Source organism: Corvus moneduloides, chromosome 2, assembly GCF_009650955.1.
Source record: "Corvus moneduloides isolate bCorMon1 chromosome 2, bCorMon1.pri, whole genome shotgun sequence".
NCBI classification, from domain to species: domain Eukaryota; kingdom Metazoa; phylum Chordata; class Aves; order Passeriformes; family Corvidae; genus Corvus; species Corvus moneduloides.
This window is the reverse complement of record NC_045477.1, coordinates 52,510,305-52,527,760: the sequence shown is the minus strand read 5'-3', so window position 1 is coordinate 52,527,760 and position 17,456 is coordinate 52,510,305. Positions and strand designations below refer to the sequence as shown.

The 17,456-nt window shown below is 39.1% G+C and overlaps 1 protein-coding gene across 5 annotated transcripts in view; it reads left to right on the top strand.

Annotated features, from left to right (window-relative positions):
- Positions 1-17,456, top strand: part of TRPC4 (transient receptor potential cation channel subfamily C member 4) — a 135,127-nt gene that overhangs the window by 91,261 nt on the left and 26,410 nt on the right. For 3 of the 5 annotated variants that reach the window (XM_032099642.1, XM_032099641.1, XM_032099643.1), the window contains one exon: positions 5,346-5,682. In XM_032099642.1, the coding sequence (XP_031955533.1) occupies positions 5,346-5,682 (337 nt within the window). Of the gene's footprint in view, positions 1-5,345; positions 5,683-8,988; positions 11,272-17,456 lie in introns of those variants that run through there. The other 2 variants (XM_032099644.1, XM_032099645.1) reach the window with 2 other exon arrangements.

Here is a 17,456-nt window from a genome sequence, read left to right as displayed (position 1 = left end):
ATTTTTCAACAGTCTCAGGGAAGAGCCAATTCCCAGCGTGACAACTAAGAGATTGAATACCAGAACATTTTCAGATGGGTAGACTCTATGAAGGAGCTAAAGATGTGAAATCAGGAAAAATCATATAGAAAAATCCCTTGTGTAATTACAAAGTGCTGGAAGCTTTTGGAAGCCATCATAATGTGAAAATATAGACTTGCTAATTGCTAATTATGTGGACACAATGTCAAAGTCAAATAACATAATACTGACAGTACAAAAGATACTCAAGAATAGTACAAGAATACCTCCAATCTCTCCAATTAAGGAAGAAAAAGTTTACCACAGTGAAAATATTTTGGCATAGGCAATGCAGAACTGGCAAATTAATGTCACAGAGTATTTCTGTTTCTGCTAGTCACAAAATGTTTGTGTAAAATAGTTTTAATTTTTTTTCTTTAATCTCCAAGTTCATCAGGGGACTTGCATGTCTACTTAGCTTTAATATGTGATCATCTTAGATGTAATGCCATCCATTTATAAAGGAATTGTCCTATGCTGGAGCATGTCTTTCTTCCATCCAGTTCTAACTCTTCCTTTCTAATAGAAGGTTTCTAATAGTTATAAATGTGAATTGACCAGAGAATATTGTCATGAAGATTTTTTTTCCTTATTTTTTCTGTCGAGAAGGGCTTTTCAGTGGATAAATTAAAAGCTCAAATGTAATAAGAATTTGGAATCAGTAATAAAATACATTAATCACAGATTAACTTACTTGATCTATTTAACTGTGTCTTAGCTGTGAGTAGTGTCTCTGAGACAGGCTACATGGGCAGCATTTACACTGTGAGTCCCAGGAAGGCTTCCCTGCCCCCAGTTCCTGTATGCTCAAATATTTACTTACAAAGCATGAAAAAAAAACATCTTCCCCTCATTTTCTCTGGAGGAAACAGGTCCACAAGAACTAGAAGGGACAAGCTCACCTTTTCTGTGCAGCTGAAGAACAAGACTCTAGGGTGCACCACTGTGCACACTTTTTTTCCATCAGGGTATAACTGTTCCCTGTTCAAAATCTTCCTTCATTATTCAGCTAATGTAATAAATGTAGATATAACTATTGACCATATTTCACAGCATATGATGACAATCTCTTGACCACAAAAATGAAGGAAGTACTCAAATCTGTGAGAATTAGTTTGGACATTTTAATAACATCACACAGTTCATTGATAAATTAAACTTTAAAAGATGTTTCAGCAAGAGATTTAGGATAATTTTGCAGTTGTCCAAAGAATACTTTGGATTGGTTCATAGTTAATGTTATTGGCAAATTAATCTCAGAACCATAAAGAAAAGTCTTCAGTGAAGAGACGGATATTTTTGTTGTTTCAGGACATTGCTAACCAACCTTGCCAGTGGGTTGTTACATAAAAAGCCAACAGCATGAAACTGGATATTAGGACCTCTCAGAAATGCATATATCATTTGTAGATAAACACACTGTGTTGTGTTTTCTTTTATAGACCTTTGCCTGCAGCACTGGTCTATAGCACAGAACTGCTTCCCTGTGCATACAGCTCTTAAAATGTGGACGTAGTATTTTATATGCTTGCTCCATACCATACCATACCATACCATACCATACCATACCATACCATACCATACCATACCATACCATACCTTGTTTCTTATGTATTTTATGGCAAGCAGGTGATTTAAAGCACATTACCAAGGCTGCTCCCTCTGTCTCCAGCCATATCAAATGTATAATCTGTGTAAGTTTTTCCTTTAATCAGGATCCGACCAGTGCTAGAACTCTCTTGTCAAAATTGTATTTTGAGAAAAGTGAAAGTGAATTTCTTACGAAATTATTACTTTAAAAATTGGATCTTCAGTTTCTGGGATTTGAAAATTTTCCACACTTACTGAAAAACTTCCTGTGCCTCAGAACACCATCCTTAACACATTGTACCTTAGCCACATAGTCCCAACACCACAAAATCTAATATGGGTATTAGGAGACAAGAAGTGTTTTTTAAAGCCTGTTCTGAAATGCGTTCTCTATTAACACTGACAGTTTTGCAGATTAATCTGTTTAAAGATTAGAACTAAGCAATGCAGTGCCCACCCCATCATGGAACATCCTCCAAATGGTGCATTCAGCAAGGATCTCTTCATGGCATGAGGTACCTCTGCACCAGTTCTGGTCTGCCCAATCCCAGGGCAGCCCAGTATTTGGACATCAAAAAACCCCTCCTTTTACTTAATCTTCTCTACATTAATTCCCTTTTAGCCATGCTTGGCAAGGATTAGGTCGCCTACATCTGTCACCAGCTTTTGCTAGCCACTGAAGCTGTTCCTTCACGTAGGTCCCCAGCACTGTGGGGGTGGCCAAGGGTGTTTAGAAAGGGGGCACAGGCAAGACTTAGGATCTTGATTACTTTGGGTGAGAGGATGCATAATGGGAAGATTTTATAAACAGGAGGAAGCAAACATGGACCTGGTACTCTTTGGGGCAAAAAGAGAAAAATATTTTATTGAGGAATTATTTCACAAGTCTCACTTTTTCACCAGTCAAGCAAAACACTAATCTGTACCTACTCAAACTAATTAAGTTGAAAAAAATTTTAGAGAAAATAAGCTTGGCAAAAACATAACTTTGAAACCATCTTCTCTGACTGCATACGCTATTATTCCAAACATTTGTACCTTGAAAGAAACAACCTAAAACCTTGAGAATTCATTTTTCCTAGTGGAGGAATACACTGTGTTGCTCTTCTTTAAGGCTATTTTCAAGATCCTTACAGTAGGAGTAAATTTCCTTATCTTTCACAACAGTCAGAGGCAGCTTCACTGCTGGTGTCTGGTAGGCAAATTTGTCTCTACTAAAGACTCTGGCATTTCATTAACGTACACCAGGTTTGAATTTGGCTCAGGTAATCAATTCTGACAAGATCCAGACATATATAGAAAGATGCATGCTGACTCTCATTTCATTCCAATCTAAGGAGCATTTTTTTCCAGTAGTAATCCCAGTGATTTTAGAAACAGTTTGAGAAGTTACCTATTATTCATCCCCAAAGGAACTTGGCTCCTGTGGTTATATGTATTATCAAAATAATGTAAGATCCCAAATTAGGTGCATTTGATTAGAGTTCAAATATGAAATTATTTAGTGAAAATAAACAATTTTGTAATAAGAGGAAAAAGTTTGTGCATAGCTTTACTAAGTATTCAGCTAGTGATTTAATCCAATGTATGTATGTGATACACTTAGTGTAAGCCTATTGGGTTTGCGTGGCAAGATTTTGGTAGCAGGGTAGTTTCAGTGAGAAGCTGCCAGAAGATTCTCCCTTTCTCCCATGTTCAATGCTAGATGAATCCAAGATGGATGTGCTTCTGGCCAAAGTTGAGCCCATCACTGGTGATGGTGGTGCCTCTGGGATAGCAGATTTAAGAAGGGGGAAAGAAGTTACTGCTCAGGATCAATTTCAGACAGGGTACAGGGGAGAAAAAATATGTGAGCAACACAACTCTGCAGCCAGGTCAGTGGAGAAGGAGGGGGAGGAGATGTTCCAGGTGCCAGAGCAGAGACTCCTCTGCAGCCGGTGAGGAAGACCATGGTATGGCAGACTGTCCCCCTGCAGCCCATGGAGGTCCATGGTGGAGTAGAGATCCACATGCACCCCTCAGTAACTCCACACTGGAACAGGTGGATGCATGAAGGAGGCTGTGACCCACTGGGAATCCTGCACTGGACCAGGCTCCTGGCAAGACGTGTGGTCCTGCGAAGAGAGGAGTCCAAGCTGGAGCAAGTTTGCTGGCAGGAGTTACGACTCCATGGAGGACCCATGCTGGAGCAGTCTATTCCTGAGGAACTGCACCCCGTGGAAGGGACCCATGCTGGAGCAGCTCATGAAGAACTGCATGACTCCAGTGGGAAGGAGTCATCTTGTAGACATGTCTCCAACAGTCATGTTGGAGAACTGTCTCCCATGGGTGGAACTCCATGGTGGAACAGGGGAAGAGTGTGAGGAGTCCTCCCCCTGAGGAGAAAGCAGTGGCAGAGACAACGTGAGGAACTGACTGCAGCCCCCATTCCCCATTCCCTTGCGCCATGTGGGGGTAGAGATAGAGAATTTGGGAGTGAAGTTGAACCTGGGAAAAAGGGAGGAGTGGGAGGAAGCTGTTTTTAAGATTTGATTTTATTTCTGATTATTCTGCTCTGTTTTGATGGGTAATAAACTAATTGCCCCAAGTCAAGTCTATTTTGCCCATGATGGTAACTGGTGAGTGATCTCTCCCTGTCCTTATCTTGACCCATGAGCCTTTTCTTCTCTCTCCTCTCCCCAGCTGAGGAGTGGCGTGATAGAGCAGCTTTGTTGGCATCCAGCCGGGGTTAACGCACCAGAGTACCAGAAGGAAAATGCTTATTCCCTTTCCTTTTCTTTTCTTTTTTTTTAAATGCAACTCTGGCCCTCTTTGATACATATGTTGCTTCTATTCTATGCCTTTTGTGTCAACTCTTGTGTGCTGCTACTCTGTCACCTTATAAAAGAAAACAATGGGGAAATAGGAACTAGTGATCAAAGAAAAGTATGACATAAACCTTGATATATACTTCTTTGAAAAGCTATCTGAAAAATATTAAATATTTACTTGCTTTTGGGGTGTTTTGGTGAAATTCAGTTTTAAGGATCATATTCTGAGAAATGAAATCCCATCATGAAACAGATAGACCATAAAGTATCACACAGGATAGGTGTGTATCCTGACAAGGCTTAGTGAAATACTGGGGAATACTAGTGTTTTTGTAAGCATTTTATAATGCATCTGTAAGAGTTTTGTCAGTATTAAAGCATGTAAACCTGCTTTTTTAGAGAATTAGCAGGGAATATGCTGAGAACAGTTTGTTCATGGCTGTGGAATTCAGTTTCATTGTTTGCAGATCTCTGTTGTGGTCTTTGATTTCATGTCAACTTCTACCTCATGTTCTGTGAATTCTTCACAAACGTTGCTGATTAAATAATGGGGGTATCTGTGAACTTGCTTTTCAGTTTCAAGTCAGGTTTTGAGGTCCATGTGTTTCACAGTCTGTTGACTCCTTGTGTACTCAACCGATGGGGAAGTGAGACTTTATTGTGAAAACTATTATTTTCTGTCTCTGCACTATACTTTTGGCATTGAAGGAAAGGCAGGCTGACCCAGCCCTGCCTTACTGGTATTATCAGCATGAGTGGGCTTGCACAGGCTGTGGATTTTTTTTTTTTTTTTTTTTTTAATCTCTACCTACTAAACATACATAGAATGAAAAAACTTTACAGAGGTAACAAGAAACTAACTCTCTTCCTTTCTTCTCTCTGTAGTTTGTTGCTCAGCCCAACTGCCAGCAGCTGCTCGCATCCCGCTGGTACGACGAGTTCCCCGGATGGCGGAGGCGACACTGGGCAGTGAAGATGCTGACATGTGTTGTGATAGGACTCCTTTTCCCAGTCTTCTCTGTGTGCTACCTGATAGCTCCCAAAAGCCCATTGGGGCTGTTCATCAGAAAGCCATTTATCAAATTTATCTGCCATACTGCATCGTACTTGACTTTTCTGTTCCTGCTGTTGCTTGCCTCTCAGCACATCGACAGGTCAGACCTCAGCATGCAGGGACCCCCACCAACCATCGTCGAGTGGATGATATTACCGTGGGTCCTGGGTAAATGTATTACTAAAGAAAATACAGTGAAAAGTATTTTTGACCCCTGTGGTTTTGCCAAGCATTCCTGAGGCAGGATACAACAGAGTTTGCTAATAAATTATTGACCTGCTGAAGCAGGCAAATGGTCCATCTCCTCCAGTGCTCAGCAAGAGTAGTTGACAACGTAGGCAAACAGTAGAGTTTGAAAATCCAGAGTGTCACCATCTGATAGATTAAAGTGAGGAAAAACAAAAGATATCAAGGGTTCCTTCCTATGACTATGCAGTGCCCTGAAACATATATATAGTTTTTCTTTTTAATATTGATCTTCTCCAGACCAGAAATTGTTCTGATTCTTGTAAGTTTCCATATTTTTAACTTGCTAGTCTACTTTATAAGAGGATCCCTTTGCCACAATAATTATTTTTCATGTATGGAAATGAGCCATAATGTAATTTCTGTAGTGTTATTACTAACCTTAGTTACCTACAGTATGCTTCTTTCTAAATGACAGACCCACATATTGCAAATAGTGATGATCAGCATTGTCAAGTGAGTATTTTTATTAAAATACGCACACAGAGTATTTTTTTGGTGCAAGACCAGTGATGAGGACTTGTCACTCAATTCAAACCAAATATCCTGTATCAGAAGGAATAAGAAAATTCCCTAGCATTTTTAAAATGGAAAAAAAAAATACCACTCTGTCCTCATAGTTTAAAATAAAAAATTCAGTCTGGAATTATTAAAAGTCTACTTTGTGTGGGCCATGTCATCCTTAAACATGATTCTTCCATCCTGTGATCCTAGGATTATCCGAGGTGCTCCCTAACTTTGTCTGTCTACCCTGCCAGATGGTAATTTCTCTCAGTGTGCTGTGGTCTCTCCCCTTTTTCTTATTGTAAGAATCAACACAATTTGGACCAGGTCAGGGCAAATATATTTGTCTAAAATAAAAGTACAGAAGAAGGGACTTAGTAGTCTTGACTGCAAGAATTTAGGTTTGATATATTCATTAAAATTGTCATCACATAGGTTCCTGCACAAAATTTCAGAAATTTTGGTGGGATTTTGATACTGTTACTTCTTCCGGAGCTTCCCATTAAGATACTGTGTATCTTCCCTTTTTCCCAAACTTGTGGGTTTCTTTAGAGCAATAAAACTGTCAAGGCTTTTGGCCCCATTGATCCCATATAATTTACAATACAGTGTTGAATTCATAATACACTAGTTGGCTGTGCCTGATATTTCGGAGAACAATAATTCAGTGGCTTCTCCTCTATATGTACCTTGGTAGAGCACTGTGGGAAGCGGGAGGCAGGTGTACATATGTTTTTCACTTAGAAAAACAAGTGTGCATGACTGAAAACCCTGTGTACACTTACTTGTCAGGCACCAGTCAGAAGGACTTGCCTTCCACAGGTGAACTGCATTTTGGGATTTCTCCCATGGTAGCACAGCAGTCCTCACCACCAGCCTTCACTGTGAGGTGTGTTGTCCTTGGCTGGGTAAATACTTCTACTACATTAAAAAAGACAATATCCAAGATTATTGCAAAGAAATTATTCAGTCTGGGAGGTTGTCTAGACTGATATTTCTTACAGACAAGTAAGTAACTTCAGTAAGCAAGTTTCACATTTAAATATTAAAAGAAAAATTTCCTCCAGTTAATTTTCCCAGTTTTGTACCTTCAAGAAATGAGAAACCAATATAAAAGTTATTAGCTTAATATATTACTTCCTTAGAAATAAGTGCTGTAATACTGAGGAGAAGTAGGAGGCTCTTCTGTGCTGTGCCATGCCCAGAGGAGATGTTAGTATCTTTTCTGTCTGGCCTTCCAAAATAGCAGGTGGTCAGTATCTATTCGGCTTTCACAGTATCCGGAGGCTAAAGGATAATAAGAACAAATGCATAGCTGACACAAAGACCTTGACATGCCAAAGTGGATTTTATCATTAACCTGTCTTTTAACAGAGCTGAAGAGAAAGAGGCACAATTTGAGAAGGGCAAGAGCTAGTTTCTGGTAAAGGCAATTCAAAAATTGTAGTGACTAGCTCCTCTCCAGAAAACACTCAGTGGGAAGAACCTCTATTGCCTTCAACCCCTGACATAGTTGTTTACTTAGCAAGATGTTTAAGTAACTCAGCATCCCAAAGCACTTGTTTGAAGAAGCTGTTAATCCTGAGAGTTATGGTGATCAAGATGACTATCATTTCTAAAGGCAACATTAATATTTTTGGTATAGACTCATATGGCCAGATTATGCCTGTGCTGAGCAAACCCTTCATCTGCAAGCAGTATAGGTCAAGTCAAGGGAGCCACTTCCATAAACAAAAATTCATGAGCATGGATGAAGATCAGTATTCTGATACCATGTGGTTAAATAGTTTGTAATTAATCTAGACTCTGCTGTTCAGGAAAACTGTGCCTTCCAAAATCTCTTTCATCTGAAATGATGTATTTTACACACTGATCTCTAGTGTTTTCTAACTAGCAGTTTCCTGTTGCAGTTTCACATTTTCTGTGTTCAGCCTTCAGATTTTGGTTGCTGAAGTGTCTTAGCCCACCCAAATAATGAGGCCTCAGACTCACCCATTGTAATCTCAGGCAATTCATTAGGTACCTAATTTCCCCCTACCAATGAAGGAGACACACATCTCCACAGGACATTTCAGCTCACAGCATGTGATGAACGTGTCTATTTCAGCTTTTTTGTTTGTATATTCAGGTCTTTTTCATGCTGTGTTTTTTTGTTCCATTGTTTTTTGTTGAGGGGGTTGGTTTTGTTCATTTTGTTTTGGTGGATTTTTGGTTGTTCAGTTTTTTCAGTGTTTTTTGGTAGTGGTGGTTGTTTTTCTAAAGGAATGAATCTCAGCCAAACCCTGCTCTTTTCCTATTCACGTACATACAAACTATAGTCTAGTCATCTTTTAATAAACCTGATATTTTTCTTAAGCCCTTATCAATAAGCTAAGGTTTGTTTCCAGACTGCAATTTAGTTTGTTCTCTCATCTCTTCAAACCATAAAATTATGCAGTATCCTTAAAAAGAGTAAATGAAGCACTCTTCAAGGGAGACTGTCTGAAGTACACAGAGATATTTTTGCATTTTCTGGATGTAAACAAAAAATTTTTTCATTTGAGTCAAAACTAGTGTGTCTCTAGGGTTTTAGTTCTTCTCTGAAACCTGAAACATGACCAAGTAAATACTTAACTGGGAAAGGATATCCTGGAGCAGCAACAATATGTCAAAACTATTAATATTTTAAACAATAGAATTTTTTTGTTTTCTTTTAATTCAGATAGCTGTGGATGTAGTTTCCATTTTAATACTATCTCTCTTAAAATTAAGAGAGGAAGAAAAGCTCACTGTTTCAGGTTTCTCATCGACATGAACTTCAGGACATATTTCATGCAATTTAAGTTTCAAGGCTGTCCATAATGACCTAAGCCCTCCGGTGAGCAAATAGTAATCAGCATTTGCCAACTACTATGTAACAGAAGGCTGAATGTGCATAATTAGCACATATTAAAAGTGTCACTAGAGTAGGAGGCTCAGAGGAAAAACTTGTATTGGGCTACATTTCCATGGAGACTATCGACTTTACATTTTAAAAGTCTCTTGAGGAAACTTCTGCATTAATTTTGTCTTTTACATGATTAGATGATTACACAAGTGGTGCTCCAGTATGTGGTGATTATCCATGGAACAGTAAGTCGGTGTTACAAGGCTGTCATAACCTTAAGAAGTAGTTGTGGAAAAATTTCTCAGTAAGAAGAGTCAGAATCTCCTCTCCTTGCACTTAAACAAGTAAGAAACAAGCTTTGACTCATAAGGAAAATTAATTGTCTTCTTATTATTAGCTGTTGCTTCACACTACAGAAACATAGGCCTGTTTACTATATTTGAGAATCCCTCACCATTGTAAAATGAACAGGAAAATAAAGAATATCATGTTGGGAAAAAAATCAAGGAAGAACAGCTTTTTCCATCATCATATTCCCCATCCAGTTTCTGAGTATGCTCTGAGCATGATAGCAGTGACTCAGAGGGGAAATCAAATAAGACCCAACTTCAGCCTTGTGTGCCTTGACTGCAGCTCATGTAAGGATTATGTTGATCCCTGTACACTTGTCCTAGCTGTTCTTCTGTCCTAAACCATGGCCTCAAACCTAGCAGTGGCTGTATTGTGTCCTCACAGTGGGCATTTGCTTCACCAGCAAATGCTAAGAAATTCAGAGAAGAAAGGCATCAACCAGAAAAATTAAGTGTTCGGTAACTGACGTTAAAAAGCTCCCTGCCAGATGTTCAGGGTGGCTGCAGCAAAGGACATTTTTTTGGCAATTTCTTTTGATGAGTTTTTCGCTCTTTTATGGTCATATTCAAATGTTCATTTTAATTGCATTGTTCAGAAGAATGCCTGAAGCAGGAATGCAGCTTTACTGGATCTCTTGAACAATGTGTTCCCCGTGCTTTCTGTCAGAATGGTTTATGCTATTGGAGTACATGAATCTAAAGAGAAGGTGGATGTTTGGGAACTGTGCAAAATTGCAAAGATTTGTGGTTAGCAAACTGCTGGTGGGATGTATGGGAATGTACCGTCTTGTCAGTCCTTAGCAAAATGCACATCCAAACCAATGTCCCAGCAAAACACTTCAGAATAACTGATCTTAGAGGTGACTACTACAGTGTGCATCATCATCTAAATTAGGTCAGGAAAGTGTTGTGTAAAAAATTAAACACTTAGTATGAACTGACATGTTTCAGGGAGCAGATATGGAGGGCAATATGGCTGGCAAGATGAAACAGTACATAACCAATAGTGACATATATAGCACAGAAGAGGAAAACAACCCCAGAGAAGGCAGGAACACAACTTTGTTTAAGGAAGGATAATGTACATAATGGCCACACAAGGCCATCTAGTCCAAACTACTGCTCAACACAGGCTAACTGCAAAGACAGATCACATTTTTCAGGTTCTTGTGCAGTCAGATCTTTAATTTCCCCAGGGATGAATATTTCACAGCCTCTCTCTCATAGTGCCTGTGTCTAGCAACTGGTAAACTTTTTTCCTGATACTAGTTGCAATCTCCCATGCCACAGCATGAAACCATTATCTCTTGTCCTTCCAATGTGCACCTCTAGAACAAGTCTGGCTCCAGCTTTTTAGAACTAGCAGTTTCATTAGTGGGTGACAACAGCAATACAGAATCACAGAATATTCTGAGTTGGAAGGGATCCACAAGGACCATCTCTTAAGGCCCATACAGGGATGAAACTTACAACCTTGGCAGTATTAGTACCATGCTCTAACCAACTGAGCTTTGAGACTATTAACCGCCCATTAGTGTTCTCTTCTCTAGCCTGAACAAAATCAGATCCCTCAAACTCTTCTTGTACATCATGTCATCTAGCCCCCATTCAGCTTGATGGCCTTCCACTAGGTTCATTTCAGCCAGTTAATGTCTCTTTTTTATTCATGTATTCCAAAACTGGACTCAGTAATGAAATTATTTATTTAAACATCAGGAGAGCCACTTCTTCTCCTGGATGCCTGTATCTTGCCATAATAGGACCTTTTACTTGATTACTGTTACTCAAGTTGTAAGTATTTAAGATAAATAATTTCTATATAGATTATTTTATTTTATTCTTTGGCTGTTGGTGATGTTGGCTGATATGTGGCTTTTTGTACTTTAAGACTTTATCTAGAATGGTCTTGTTATTTCCAAAATGGAGGCCAAAGAAAAGTGTTCTGTTTTGATTATAATAAAAAAAAACCAGGTGACTTTTTCCTTCACAAGTACTTTTAGTGACCTGACACAGGACCCAGACACTGTGCACAGTTGTTCCCTTCACAAACAGCCATTTACCCACGGGAAAGCCAGAGGTGTGTGTTTGATTTTGTGCATATTCTCCTGAAATAGTTGTACTCTGTTAACAAAATATGCCCCAGAGAATGGAAGCCTCTGAATTATGCCAGGATGCCTCTTATTACCTTCATATACCTTCAGCAGAGATGAGTTCATCAGCCCAGGTGTAAAACAGAAGAGCTTTTTTAAGCCTCGTCAGTACTCACTGAATTCCCTGGAATGACTTTCCTTTGCTTCACTGAGCTTTAGATCATTAGCAGCTTGCCTCACTTTTTGTATCTGTGAAAAACTCTACATCACATAGCAGAGCAAAGTTGAGTTTGTCAGTTAAATGGTTTCACAGCCCAGCAAAAATATGTTCTCCAAGAAACATACTAAAAGGTTGTTGATCTTGGCATGCAGAGATTGACCCCGAGGAACCTCTTGCTTCCCATCACTTAATGGTAAGGAACAAAAATAGCACAGAGCAACCAACCTTTTGTGGAGAAGGTAAAGCCAAAATTAGCCAGGGATCCACAAAACTTTTTGAGGCCAAACATAGTTCAGGATATTGCCTTTCATATCTCTCTGTCCCAAATTTTGGTATTATTTTTCACAGTGAGACTTTAACCATAATTATAATTATAAACAACAAAAGGCAGTGTTCTAGACTGTGGAATTTGTGAATTTCCACAGTTGCTGGAAAATTGTTTTTGCAGTTGCTCAAGTTTCAGTACAACATTGGAATTTAGACAGGCTGTGTCTAAGGTTTTTTTCAGTCTCGTGCAAAAGAAACAAACAACCAAGAAATAACTTCTCTCTGAAATCCATTCAAAGGTGTTTTAGGTTCTAACAGATGTGTTCCTTAAGAGTAAAATTACAGCTCTAGGTAGCTATAAAGGATCAAACAGGATAGATCCAAATGTTTTCTAATCGAAAGTTATCTACCAGCACTAAAAGATACTGTGTTTAACCCAAGCTTTATTCAAAGTAACAGAGAATGTTTGTAAGAGTATTGAACTGCTGCCCTGCTCAGAGTTTCAAGGTTTGCCATCAGAGTCTTAATTTATGAAAATTAAGAAAAGCAGTTTCACATTTTTGAAGAGACGTTTCAGTATCTGATATCCAAAGATTTCAAGACTGAAAATACAGCTTCAAAATCAAAATCTGTAGATAAATATCTAAAATAAAGGCTAATCTTATTAGTGTATATTTATTGATGCATCTACACATTGACCATATGCAGTATGTGATGTCTATTACTAAATTCTTAAGGATTTTTTAAGTGTTACAAGATTTTTAATGAAAGATGTTATTTTTCTAAGAACGTTCTTATTTCAGTGCTTTTTGTTCTTCAGTAAGAGGTATTTTCATTCTGTTGCTTTGAATAAAATTTAATTTTACAATATGTAGGGTTTATTTTATAAGAAACAACTTTTTTCATTAATGTTCAGAAAATTTTCCTGCAAAAAAATTTAGCTCAAAAATTCTTTTTTTTCTCCAAATTCATTTTATCTGATGAATTTTAGTTCCTTTCTTGCTTCAGGCAAACTGGACTTCAATCAAATGGTTGCAGTTGATCAGCTTGCATGTATAATAATTCACAATGCTTTACAAAACCTCTCTATGGTGTCTGTCATTCCCAGGGCTCCATGTGGTCTGTGGGATTTCTGCCCTGAATTTATCTTAATTTTATCCCATTAAAACCATGGGCATTTAATGAAATTTGTCATCTCAGTCTGTTTCAAAATATCCATGCTGTTATTTCTCTTTTACTGCTCCAATATGTGGGTATAAACAATGCAGCAAGTATTTGAAAGCCTCACCCTGAACTTTCCAATTTAAGTCCTTGATTAATGAGGTGGAAGAGCTGCATAATGTTGATAATTTCCTTGTAAGTGGCAATAAATGATAAGAGCATGGAATGGATAGGTGAGGGTCTAAGAGGCAGGTGTTAAATCTGGCTGGTGTGGAGAGATAGCAAAGACACAGTTGGAGCAAAGAGACAAATGGAAATAGCAAAGAATATCCAGCTAAACTAGTGAAATCTGCCCTGAGTGGAATTATTTCAGCTAAATACAGGCATCTGGAAGTTAGACATCTGTTTTAATTAAGCCTGATCCTCCATGGCTCCCTTTTTAGCCAGTGGGAAGATTGACCCACCTGCAGATGACAGGATTATTGCCTTGGAGATTCTTGTTTCCTCCCAGGGAGGTAAAGAGGGCTTTGGGCAAGCAACTTGTCCCCCGCCTGTTTAAAGGTTCTTGCTTTTAGATCTACTCCCTGTCTTTCACTGGTTTCTCTTAGCAGTTTTTCCCCAATACCTGTGTGCAGGCTGGCAGTGTCCCCTCTGTTTTGTTGAGATGTCACCTTTCTTGCTTCTGAGTATGTAGCTCTGACATGAGCTCTGTCAGTTTGCAGCAATGTTGCTGCTTTGGCACATTAATAATCCGGCAGTGCCTGGACTCTGGATCTCTTTCCTACCTGTAGCAGTGCCTCTATTAGACAGTCTTGTCACTGCATGTCTTCTCTTCTGTCATGCAGGTTGTGTTTGGAAATGCCTGAATGACCTCCTTGCATAATCAAATCAGGTAGTATCCAGCTATCCATAAATCTTCCAAGTAGAAAAGTGTACAAGGTCACAGAGATAATGCTGCTCTGATCTCTGGATGTATTTTTCTTCAAAAAACAAAGCAAGCAAAACAAAACAAAACAAAAACCACAAAAAACAACAACCAAAAAAAACCAAAATGAAACAAAACAAAACCAACCAAAAACCACATAGACTTTCCAAGTCTTTTCCTGATTCTCCCAGTGACTGTAACAGAACAAAATTGGCATGTTTTGTCAGATCCTGTGGAGGTAAGAGTGGTCTGACTTCTTCCCCCCCAGACATTTCCTTCTTGTAAAAAGATAGTTCTGATCTACAACAAAATTTCAAGGCCTCTGGCTGCGTGAGCATAAATTAAGCCTAAACAGCACAGCCGGGAATCCCTGAGGTTTGTTGTTCAGAATACCTTCATTGCATAAGCTCACCAGGCCTTAGAGACATCTTCAGCCTTGCATAAAGGCTCTGGGATTTCAGGGTACACTTTTCTAGGATAGCCCTTCAGGCGCACTTGGGAGGATTAACAGAACTCCAGAGGGTCCGGTTCTTCCAGCATTCATTGCCCCACCTGAGCCCCTTTAAGGATCCCTAGCCATGGAGACCTGGTAGCTGCAAAGACTCCGATCTCAGCTATCATGGTGAGATTGCCCTGGAGTCGTGAATTTGGGCAATCAACCTTAGGACTTGGTACCAAGATTTGCTTTCAAAAATACACGTAGGGGAAGTTCTCCTGTGCATACATGGAATGTGTGTCTTTCACAAATGTAGTATCCATCCATCCATCCATCCATCCCTCCATCCATCCATCCATCCATCCATCAACATAGCTTCAAGTTGTCTGGAGTGACGTAGGATCTCAGAAACTGTATTTATATATTGAGTTTGGACTTATATGCTTTGGCTGGCAAGAAGAGTAAACTATCACATCTCCATCACAGCCAGCAAAATTATGGGATTTTCACTTCTCCATTACAATTTGAAAAAAACATGCATCAGGATGTACATAAAAGTTGTCTTGAACAAAGAAAATAATTAGAACTACCACCTTAAAGATGTCAAAGTATACTCAGAACTTTCAGCTTCCAAATGACTTCCAAATTTCTGGTAGCTTGGATTAGTTGTGTTTCTAATTCAAAATGATCGAATTTACAACGGCCATATACTCTCTTCCACTATTCTATAATAGGTCAGTATTTCTCTGTTAATGTCAACTTTAAAATTACATTTCACTTTCTGAAGCTCAGGAAGTGCTTGGGGAAACAGTCTGGCTTTTCACTCACAAAACAGATCAAATGCAGCAGCATTAGTCAGCATTTCTTTTTCAATCTGTACATAATCCTATTATATTTTAGGCAGCGCTGTCAAAGCATATAATGCTGAGCAACAGTCTTACAGAGAACAGCCCTGTTGCAGTCTATGTCAGTTCACGTCTTTGGCTGGTTATGAACCATAGAAGATCTCAGCAGAAGGCTTTAATTAACTTAAAGGCTCTTGTTTAAGCATTCTTCTTATTTTTCATCCCAACCTATTACTGCTCTCTTTTCAAACCATATTTTAAAGAGAATCCTTAACTCTGACAAGTTACAAAAAAGTTTATTTCATTCTATGAATGTGTGTATTGATTTCTGCAAAGCCTTTTTATTTGGGCATCTTCCATCAATGCAACTGTTTGCTTTCTGTGCCATAGCAGTCTTGCCAATGTCAAGATCCTGCAACTTTTAAGTGAAAATTTATTAAATGATAAAGAGCAAGGCACTGGTCTGTGACACTGAGGCTTAGGAGCCATATCTGTATTACACAAACTTTGGCTCTGAGCCTGGATCCAGGTCCTCTCCTGCAGCACAGTGGTGATTTTTATCTGCTATAATGCAAGTGGAGCAGGGGTGATTCAGAGCAGTGTCTGAAATGTGAATGGGATATAGCAGCACACGAAACAGCTGCTTTTATGACCTAATGATGGTTAGGTCTTAAGTAGTTATTCCTGAAAGGTAGTGGAAGAACAAGCAGGGACATTTGCAAGTTCACGGGCTGTGTGATGAGGGATAGAGAGGACTGTGGCGAGAAGGGGGAGGCAGATCTGCTGTCACCATGTTCATACTGCAGTGTCACGAGTTACCAGGTCTTTGAAGAGTAAGTGGTTAAGTCATTTCACAGGCTGCAATGGGCAGGCATCTAGGAGCCTGCCCTGGTAGCCTTGTGAAGGTGTGTTGCCTTTGTGGTGGCACTTGGGCAGCTAACAGCAGCATAGTCGTGTGTGCTGTTAGTGGATGTTGAGCCCTGCCGTGCGATCATGTCCAGCTGTTCTCCCACTGTTACTCAGCACAATTGATTGCACCTTTCAAATAAGTGTTCACTTTGTAACAGTGCTGCATTTTCTGTGTTAGTTTTATCTGATACACTACAGATAGAGTTGCAATCTGCCTGTCTTGGCTGTTGTAGGCAATAAAATGGGCCTATCCCACTTTGCTGTCTGCATGTTTCCAGCATGGTCCTTCCTCAGAGTGTGTTGCCCCAGGTCTGCAGAATGCTGAAATGGTGATGGCAGCATGACTGAAAATTAATCCTATGAAAATAAAAATTGCTGGATCAATCAGATCATTCAGATACTCCCGAGGCTTGTGATTATTGGTGATGACACACAGAAACAAGATGGGACCCTGTGTCTGAAGTTCGAGGGTAAAGTTAGTGAGGAAGACAATGTTTCCTTTTGAAAGCAACCAAGGGACAGGAAGACCAAACCAATACACTACAAAATTAAACTATAATAACTCAAAAACCTACCTGGCACAAACAAGAGTAGACCAGAAATTACTTCTTAGGGTTCATGTCTGAGAAAAATCACACATTTTCCATCCAGTCAGCCAGAAGACCATTGAGAAAAAATGTTAAGTTTTAAGGAGAATTAAGTTCATACTAAGGAAATGCAGAACCATATAGGCCCCTGCAGAAGATCTGTTTAACATTCTAAAAGACCAGGTGAAGAAAAGCCATGCTGAATTAACTGTGTCTCAACACCAATATGTGAGATTTGCCTTATTTTTGGAATTTTGCCCTTCTAATGAGCACAAAGAAATTCCTATAAGAAAATAATTAACTGTGAAAAATTAAAAGCTGTAATGGTATTGTTATCAAAAATCTCCATAGATAATGCGAAATATGCATCTAAATATTCCATGTTGTCTTATTAACGTATTACACAGTAATGTGGAGTACCTTCTTCAGAGTGGTTTTAATTTTTATAGCATGAAAGAGTCTACCCACGGTTGTCTCTGAAGCTGTTAAACCAAGTTCATGTCAGACAACTTGCAAGATTTCCCACTTGGATTGAA